The 10,153-nt window shown below is 38.1% G+C and overlaps 1 protein-coding gene across 1 annotated transcript; it reads left to right on the top strand.

Annotated features, from left to right (window-relative positions):
• Positions 1-2,990: 2,990 nt before the first annotated feature.
• LOC143441007 (trace amine-associated receptor 7e-like) lies at positions 2,991-5,977 on the top strand. Its single transcript, XM_076928034.1, has one exon. It carries the CDS (start codon positions 3,175-3,177, stop codon positions 4,249-4,251), a length of 1,077 nt encoding a protein of 358 aa, XP_076784149.1. The 5' UTR covers positions 2,991-3,174; the 3' UTR covers positions 4,252-5,977.
• Positions 5,978-10,153: the final 4,176 nt, after the last annotated feature.

The following is a 10,153-nucleotide window of genomic DNA, read 5'->3' as shown; positions in this document are numbered from 1 at the left end:
ATATTATGAGGCAATTTGGGTGTGTTCTGCCTCTACTGATAGCAAAAAAGTCACCAGGACATTAACAGCATCCACGCTCAGCTCTCTGGGTGGAATGCAGTATTTGGTTTGGTTTCGTGCACAGAGGAGGTGCCCCTGCATGTTCATTCAACCTTCCTGCTTCTGCGACTGCTTATCTGTGAACACACAGAAGTAGCAATCCTGACTAAGATGCCTTTCAACCATATTTGTCAGGTAATTTTGCCATGTTCCTTCTTTAATCAATAAACTTTTCTGAATGTTCTCTATGCACTGGAAAACTGAGTATGAACCTGAACAGGTTAGTGCATCATTTTTCTCTAACAGTTTTTCTTCTTGTGCTGGTTTCTGACATGAGCTCTATTTCAGTGTCTGTTAATGGAGCTACCCAGTAGCAAACGCAGAGACTCGGACTGGAAGCACATGAAGGAGAGAACTCAAGCCTTCAGAAAATCCTAAAGAGTGTTTACTCTGTGCTGTGGACTGCTTTAGTTATAAGGGCTCATTGACTCTTCACTCCGTGGTAAATCAGGTTCCTCTGTTAGTGAGTGGGGGCTCAGGTCAAAAGAGGCCAAGGCTTGTGTCTAATATCATCATAATCAGATGTGAACCTGCACCACCCTGATCTCAGAGACTATGGGAGGAGGGCCGCTCCCGAATACTCCTACCATCACAAAGAAGAACAAGGCCTCATCTCTGATTACAAGTTGTTCACTATAATTTTGGAGCACATACATTTCACAAGATTATTGTAAGAAAAAATGATTTTCATTAATAAACTTAGAATTAAAGTCTATCTATATCTGTGTATGCATGTGTACATGGGTATGTGCATACATATGTATATATATTCTTTATGTAGGTAGGTATATATATGTGCATATAGTGTGTGTGTATATATTTGTATATGCACATATATGTATATATATTTTATATGTATAAATACATATGTGTGTATGTATATGTGCATGATTATGTGTATATGTATTTGTATGTGAACATATATGTATATATTATTTTATGTATATGTATGTATATGTGTAGACATATGTATGTATATTTATACATGTGTGTTTGTATGTGCAAATATATGTATATATTTTTGTATGTAAATATGTATGTGTATAGATAAACATGTATGAGTATATATATATATACACGTGTGTGTGTATCTATCTGGGTATATGTGTATGGGCTTTTCTCTTTTGTTTTGGTTTTTTATTCATTTGATTACTTCTGTTAGTTTTTTTTTTTTTTTAAGGAATATGTCTTAAGGAATTTCAGTGAGAATTTAGGAATAATATAAGCAAATTATTGTATTCATTTAGTATGATCTTAGGTAGTGGACATTGATTCAAAAATTTTATTATTAAAATGTGGAGTTGCTCCATCAGTTATTAGAAAATATCCAGGCCTTGTGCCCTGTGACCTGACTCCTTTCATACTTGACAGGTGGCCATGTGGCCTAGTCCTTATGTGATGAGACCACAATCATGCTCCATCATCAAAGTATCATAGATTCTGGTGGGTTGCTGCCCATATCTCAGGCACTATGTAAAATTTCTGCATGGTACGATATAGAAATTCTGTATGTCACCATACAAATTGTGTTGCTCCTCTCAGTTTAGAATATGTTGTCTTATTATGAACTCAGGAATCTAGCTATGACATCTTGTTGAACATTTTCACTACATAAATAAAAATTTTGATAATGAATGCCAAAATATAAAATCTTAAGATGTAGCCAAAAGTATCAAAGCATCAATTACTATATATGTTCAATAAGTAGATGAGATATCTCACACCTGTGTTAATATGCTATGGAATATTTAAATTATTCAGAAAAGAGACAAGGAATGGACTTTACCCATCAAAATCTTCTATATGTCTAATTCCACAGTGAATCTTGAGCAGTGGAATGTGTCTTCAGTTTCATTTTAAACTACTTTGGGTCTGTTGCAAACCCAAAATGGCTTTATCATTTTGTCTCTGAAATTTTGTATATGCTATGTCATAATATGCAGCAATGTTGTCTTTATGTTCTGCAAACACTAATATTTCAACAATGCTGATAATAAAAACCCCCACAATGTAGAAAAACACATGAAAAAGATTATTTAAGAAATAATGATGGCGTATAGGGCTATTTAAAAACTACTAAATAAGTTACTGATATTCTTCACAAAATTTATAATTAATTCCTTAGATATGAAACATTAAAAGAAAACATTGGTTTTATTTCTTGGACAAAATATTAGTACTATAAATTATAAACTTAGGTTTTGGGGTAATTGCCACAGAAATGGAAACTAAGAAGATGAATAAATGTTTGAAATGGTGACATAGAGAAATTGTACATCACCCATGAAATTCCCTTAAATTCAATAAAGCCTATGGAAAAGAAACTCCTACTTGTCTTACTAGTCTCATTGCTTCATTCTATGAGCAAATTCCGGCTGTCCATGCCCTCAATTTTCCAAGGCAAAAACATTAAAGCTGTAACTGGAGAAAGGAAGGTGTTTTCATGACTCCAGATCTTGTTTCTTTAACACAAACTAATGCTTGAGAAAAGAAAACTTTTATGCAGGAATCTTGATCACTTTGAATAGAAATGTCACAGATAACATTCCTCACAAAGAGCAAAGTCTACTTCTAAGAAATGAACAAAACTTCAAATTCTCAGTAAAGTTCCAATAGGGCAGGTGTCACATCTCATTACATTATACCAAAAGGTCAGTGTCACGAGAAAATTGGCAGGGGAACATTTGGCTGTGGTGTAAACAACATACTCACTCACAACTTCGCTCCTAACCTTATACCATGGGGATTTAGTCTTAGGGACACATTGTATTTACCTTCATTAAGGTGCTTTCTTCAGGGTTAAGAGTCCTTACAGAATTAAGGTAGGTTAGTTAAATAAGGCTGAGTATGTTAATAAAAGGTGAGACTTAAATGTGCATCACTGAAAAAAAGTTGCTTTTGATATGTGAGGAAATAGATGAAGCAGAGGAAAAAATTAGAACATACTTAAAGAGCCTTCATGCCATTAGGAAAATTTACTGTGGATTAGGGAGGAAATCTTTTAAAAAATCAAAGTGCATTAGCACTTACATCCTGTATTTTTTTTTCCCCCTGAGGATTTTTGGAGTAGCATACATGGCTACAGATGGTAACCATTTTCGCTGGGACCGAGACAGCGTCCTAAGTGGAGATCTGCTCTCTGCCACATCCACCCAGCTGTGCTATGAGAACCTGAACAGATCCTGTGTCAGGAGCCCATACTCCCCAGGCCCTCGCCTCATCCTCTATGCAGTCTTTGGCTTTGGGGCTGTGCTGGCTGTGTGTGGAAATCTCCTGGTGATGGCATCAATTCTTCATTTCAGGCAGCTGCACACTCCTGCCAACTTTCTGGTGGCATCCCTGGCCTGTGCGGACTTCTTGGTGGGTCTGACTGTGATGCCCTTCAGCACAGTGAGGTCTGTGGAGGGCTGCTGGTACTTTGGAGACAGTTACTGTAAATTACACACTTGTTTTGATATGTCTTTCTGCAGTTCTTCTATCTTCCACTTGTGCTTCATCTCTGTTGATAGATATATTGCAGTCAGTGACCCCCTGATCTACCCCACCAGGTTCACTGCATCTGTTTCTGGCAAGTGCATCACCTTCTCCTGGCTTCTGTCCATCATCTACAGCTTTTCCCTCCTTTACACAGGGGCCAATGAAGCTGGGCTGGAAGATTTAGTGAGTGCCCTCACCTGTGTGGGTGGCTGTCAACTTGCAGTGAATCAAAGGTGGGTCTTCATCAATTTCCTATTATTTCTTATTCCCATGCTTGTGATGATAACTGTCTACTCTAAGATTTTCCTCATTGCAAAGCAGCAGGCTCAGAACCTTGAGAAGATGAACAAGCAGGATGACAGGGCATCAGACAGCTACAAAGACAGGGTGTCCAAGAGAGAGAGGAAAGCAGCCAAAACCCTGGGCATCGCAGTGGCTGCCTTCCTCCTTTCATGGCTGCCATATTTCATCGACTCCATCATTGATGCCTTCCTAGGCTTCATCACACCCACGTATGTGTATGAAATCCTGGTTTGGATAGCTTACTATAACTCAGCCATGAACCCTTTGATTTATGCGTTCTTTTATCCTTGGTTTCGAAAAGCCATCAAACTCATTGTCACTGGCAAAATCTTGAGAGAGAATTCCTCAACCATCAACTTGTTTCCTGAGTAGATTCTTGGTTTAGTTGGGGATTGAAAAGAGATTTACAGCAGAACATCCCTGGGGAGGTTGAGTGCCCAGATCTGTTCCTGTAAAGTGATGAATTATGCTTCAGTCATGACCCATCACATACATCCATCTTATGTGTTCTTCAATAAATGTAAAATTAATTTCTGGATAATAACAGAATTGGGTAATCTGGGATATAACCAATTTCTACTGTGTTTTGTGTTCATTAAACTTGCTTGATTTCCAATTCTAAGAACTCCCTCCTACCTTTCTACAGTTCTAACTGTTGCCTTTGGTTAACCCTTTATAGCCTCAAATTTATAGTCTTTACAGCTCATTGAAATGTGTTTCTTATACAATATAAATAGAACACAGAGACTCTTATGGGCTGTCTCTTGCTCAGAAATGGTGGATATTAAAACCGAGGCTCAGATTTGCTCACTTGACAATATGATTCTTAAGGTCAGAAAAATAAGCCAAGATGTTTATATATTAACTAACATCTAGTCAATTGCCTATAGAGGAAAATTAAATCGATCACCTGCTCAGTGACCTGCTTTTTATGGAACATCACAGAAGAGAATGGTCACAATCCTACAGCTTACAAGTTGGTATGTGTTGAAATCAAATACTTAAAGGTAAAATCATTCTTTCTTCACCGTGACTTAAGATTTTTCTAGTTGATCCCTTGCTTCGGTAAAGTTTGTGAAGATGTGTAGAAGTTTTCAAAGACATACTCAAAAGCCAAATGTATAGTGTGTTCAGAGGACAAAAACATTCAGATAAAAGGCAAAATAAGCAGCCACCCTGAGTCACGTGTCCTCATTTTATTAGGTTCCAGATATTTTCTAAAATTCCCTCCCCATCAAGGTCCAAATTCTGTGTACAATTTGCCCTCGATTGAGCCAGCAGGATGTTTTAGATGTCACTCACTAGATAGTAACTACAGAGCATTGTACAGCAGAGGAACACTCAAACCCATATTCTACTTACAATTATTTTTTTTCATAGAAAAAAAATGACAAGACTCTAAGAGTTAGGGCTGGACAGATTGCTCTGCAGTTTATAGCACTGGCTGCTCTTCCTGAGGGTCAGGATTCAATGACCGGCACTCAATGGCAACTCACAGGCATAGATGACTTTAGTCCTGTCCTCCACAGACACTGCAAGCACCTGATGTACAGACAGACATGCGAGCAGACACTTTTACACATAGTAACAAAAATAAAGTAAAAATGGAGTTCCATATTTTGAGCAGTTTATTGATATATATTGAAATGCTCTTTATGGTCATTATTCTCTAATTTCTATGTTGACAACTATCAAGATGATTTACTATCAGATACTTTAACTATCAGGTATTTTAAACTGGTAAAGCTCTCACTTGGTTGCAGTCTACTTTCTGGCTCTTATATGAGAAAGTCTTTCTCTGTAGCTCAGACTAACTTATATTGGGTTGTAACCTCAGGCAATCCCCCTGCTTCAGCTTTCTGAACCTCGTGATTAGAGGCTTAAGCTACCACCTTTGGCTTATTTTCTATTTCAATGTGTTTGAGGAAGTTTGTCTATGTGACTAAGACTCCTAACACTTCTTAGTATCAGCCCTTAACATCATCAGCTTATTTTGGCATCAGCTGTTTAGATTCGAGTGGCTTATCCTGCATGCACAGAACTGTAAGCCTTCTTCACTTGAGGGACAGTATAGATAAACAAAAGCTTTAGAGTAGCTGACGACGCTTGCTGTAATCATCTGCATTAAAAAAAAAAAAAAAAAAAAAAAAAAAAAAAAAAAAAAAAAAAAAAAAAAAAAAAAACCTCTGTTGTTTAGTTCAATACACTCAAAGTAGCACTTTCTGTATTACTAGTCACTTGTCATGATGGTTTTATATCAACCTGATACAGGCCAGAGGCATATGGAAGGAGGGAACCACAATTGAGGAAATCCCTCCATAAAATCCAGCTCTAATGAACTTTCTTAGTTAGTGATTGATGGTGGAGGGCCCAGCCTATTATGAGTGGTACCATTCTTGGGCTGGAGGTCCTGAGTTTTATAAGAAAGCAGTCTGAGCTAGCCAGTAAGTATCTGGGTCTCTGCATTAGCTCCTTCCTCTAGGAGGTTCCTGTCCTGTGTGAGTTCCAGCCCCTGCTTCCCTCACAGATGCAACAAGGAAGTATAAACTGGTGTAAACTCTTTCCTCCCTAAGGAGCCTTGGTCATGGTGACTCATCATAGCAGTACAAACACCGACTCAGACACCTTTCAAACACACTAGACAAGTCATTTTACCAGGTCCCTTCTTTGATCAGTCTTCTTTTCTGAATATTTTTCTATGCACTGGAAAACAGAGTATGAATCTGAACACGTTAGTGCATCATTTTTCTCTCACTCTCTGCTTGTGCTGGTTTCTGACACGAGCCCTATTTCAATGTCTGTTAATGGCGCTACTCAGTAGCAAACGCAGGGACTCTGGGACTGGAGGCACAGGGTGGAGGGAACGCCAGCCTTCAGAAGATTGCATGTAATCTTATAGAGTGTTTACTCTGTGTTGTGGACTGCTTTAGTTATAAGAGCCCATTGACTCTTCACTGGTAAATCTGATAGGATTATTCCTCTGTTAGTGAGTGTGCTCAGGTCAGAAGAAGCCAAGGCTCATGCCTAATATCTTCATAATCAGACATGAGCCTGCACCACCCTGATCTCAGAGACTAATGGGAACAGTTCTCTCCAATATTCCCCCCATTATGTAGAACAAGGCCCAGTTACTTATGATACTGTTTAGTATATTTTTTCTTTTTCTTCCTTCCTTCCTTCCTTCCTTCCTTCCTTCCTTCCTTCCTTTCTTTTTTATTTTTGGTGTTAGATACTTCTTTAATAATAATCCTACATATCTCCTTATTTTAATCTTTTATTTATTTATTTATTTACTTATTTATGTATTTATTTATTTTACACTCTAGATTTTATTCCCCTCAAGGTCCACCTGACCCCCAACTGTTCCACATGCCATACTGCCTCCTCCCTGCTCCCTGTATCCACTAGTATGTCCCCATTTCCTACTCCTCATCCCACAAGATCTTTAAACTTTCTGGGGCCTCCAGTCTCTTGAGGGTTATGTGCATTTTCTCTGACTGAACTCAGACCCAGCATTCCTCTGCTGTATATGTGTTGGGGGCCTCATAACAGCTGGTGTAAGCTGTCTGTCTGGTTGGTGGTCCAGTGTTTGAGAGATCTTGGGTGTCCAGGTTAATTGAGACTGGTGGTTCCTGTTATCTAAAGGATGTTCTTGCCTTTGAAGAAGGGACTGACAAGAGGGTTCAAGCTTTATTTCCTACTTATGCCTTCTTATTCAGCAATATTCCTTAACTTTCCCTGTGCATATTTGGATCAGAAGGAAGGCATAATTGAAAAAGTAGTTTGAATTATGGGAAGAAACCTCCACTAGCCCTCTCTGGCAAGTAATAAAGAAGTGTGAGTTCCTCATGACCCGGAGCACACATGGAAAACACAGAGCCTTGGCAGAGCCTGCATGGAGTCCATGCAGGAGCTAAGAAAAAAATAGAAAGAGGCCAGTTCAGCATGATAGCAAGCCTTCTGTATGTGGGGCATGATTATGCTTCCCATGGAGAACTGAAGATGAAGCCATGGTGATTAGGGGCTTAATACAGACATGGAGCCTACACAGTGGGGGCTGTGAACAGACACAATTGGCTATAAAATTATTTCATTCATTCTTAACTCCCCCTTTCCTCTTCTTGTGTGATAATGAATATAATGATATATAATTAGTATAAACAAAGTCAATTATCTTCCTTAAACCCAACATTCTGTGCTATTGCATATCTACCACTGGAAGAAAAGGTGACAGTATCACTCAGATATGAACTGAAGTATTGAACTGAAGTTGAAAGAAATCCAATTTTCCAGTGCTTATGGTGACTGAGGCTTTGCCTAAAGAGGAAAAGGGAATGAAATAAAAAGGAAAAGAGAAGCTCATGAAATAAAAATAGACTCAGTGGCTGTATGAGGGGGAGAAAATAAAGGACATTGTAGATATTACAAGTAATTATACAATACATAAAATGTCATATACATATAAATACACATACATATACACACACATATACACATGTATGATGTGTGTGTGTGTGTGTGTGTGTGTGTGTGTGTGTGTGTGTGTGTGTTGACAGGCTTTCTCTATGTAATAGCCCTGGTTGTCCTGGAAATCTCTTTGTATATCAGTTCAGTTTTGAACTCAGATACCTGCATGCTTCTGCCTCTTGAGTGTTGGGATTTAAGGTGTGTGCCATCATTACCAGCACAATAATTTAAAAAATAAAAAGTTAAAATTTTCTATATAAACAACAAATGTATTGTGAGATCAAATTGATTAATAATTTACAGAGAACCTCCTTCCAATAATTTGAATAGTATAAAGAACATCAATCCGTTCTTCCAAATGCCTATCTAAATCCTCTTGTATATTCAACACATTAGAAACATTTTTTGCTAAATGATTAACAAAAGTAGCTGTCTTAACTTCTTGTGTCACAGCAATTGCAGAAGCAGTGGTGCTAGCAATTAATGTAATTAAAGCTGTTATACCAACAATAATCAAGAGGTTGAGAATTTAAGAGTAAGGAGCCATCTCAAGTGTCATGCCAAATACCACTGGATTCATGTTAGTTCTAAAATTTACAGTAGTAGTCATTATAATTAGGAAAAAGTTTAAAGATAGCTGCAGTGTATTTGGCATAATTCTAACACCTCCTTGGATGTTTTAACTTTACATAGTGAGCTTATGAATTTCAAGAATGCTGCTCTGCTGAGTGTTGATGTGGTAGATACTGCAGATAAAATTACCCATGGCCTGAGGTCAGTATTTCTATTTTGGTCAATCTTCAAGAATGGCATATATAGCTTGATCATGCTAGCCCTTTTTGTCCTGGGAATACTTTTATTCTTGCCCATCCTGTTAAAGTCTGTCTTTAACAACATCAACATGTTGGCAGCCAAAATACATGACTTAAAACTGAAAATGGACCCCCAGACAGAGTTATTAAATTAACAGGCTGGCAAGCCAAGGACAGGTAAGATTCTGCACAGAGCCTAACCAACCTTAGATGGAAGTGCATTGCTTTTGATAATGCATATTCCATGATGGGTAAGGAAGGCATTCTTTTCTGAATGACCTAAGACAGGCTCAGTCTTGTTAACAAAATAAAAAAGGGGGAGAGGTGGAGAGCCTTTGGGGCTGCTTGGCAAGAATCTGATGCGGGCCAAGTACATGGAAGTAGGCTTCAGGCAGGAAACTGTCATTAGGCTAGAACAAAGAAGCAATTTCAGACAGGAATCTAAATTTTAAGCTAGAACAAGGAAGTAGGCATGAAAATGACTTTGGGCTAGGACAGGGAAGTTGGCTCAGATATTTTGGTCATCCTAATAAGCCCTTAGAAACAGTGATCACGGGAGCGATCATGGGATTCTGTTTATTGCCTTGCTTGCTCTTTGACTATTTGTGTTTATTGTCTTGCTTGTTCCTTGACTATTGGCATCTATTGTATTGCTAGTCCCTCAACCTAGAACTGACTTTAATACTTGCATTTAATTAAGATTGTATAAAAGCAAAAAGGAGGAAGGGGAATGGTATACGGGGGTTCTAGTGAGGGGAAATGTGGAAAGGGGATGACATCTGAAATGTAAGTTAACAAAATATCCAATAAAAAAGAAAAATAAATAAATTAATGATGTAAAGAAATAAACACCAATTTGTCAGGTTAGAAAAAATAAAGAATTTACAGAGAAGGCAACATCACCATCAAAAAAATTAGGGAGGTGGTTAACTGAATGAGGTAGGCGGTTAACTGAATGAGGGAAGTGGTTAACTGAATGAGGTAGGTGGTTAACT

The sequence above is a fragment of the Arvicanthis niloticus genome, chromosome 30, assembly GCF_011762505.2.
Source record: "Arvicanthis niloticus isolate mArvNil1 chromosome 30, mArvNil1.pat.X, whole genome shotgun sequence".
NCBI lineage: Eukaryota > Metazoa > Chordata > Mammalia > Rodentia > Muridae > Arvicanthis > Arvicanthis niloticus.
Note: the sequence above shows the minus strand (reverse complement) of the source record. Positions and strands in the feature narration are given on the sequence as shown.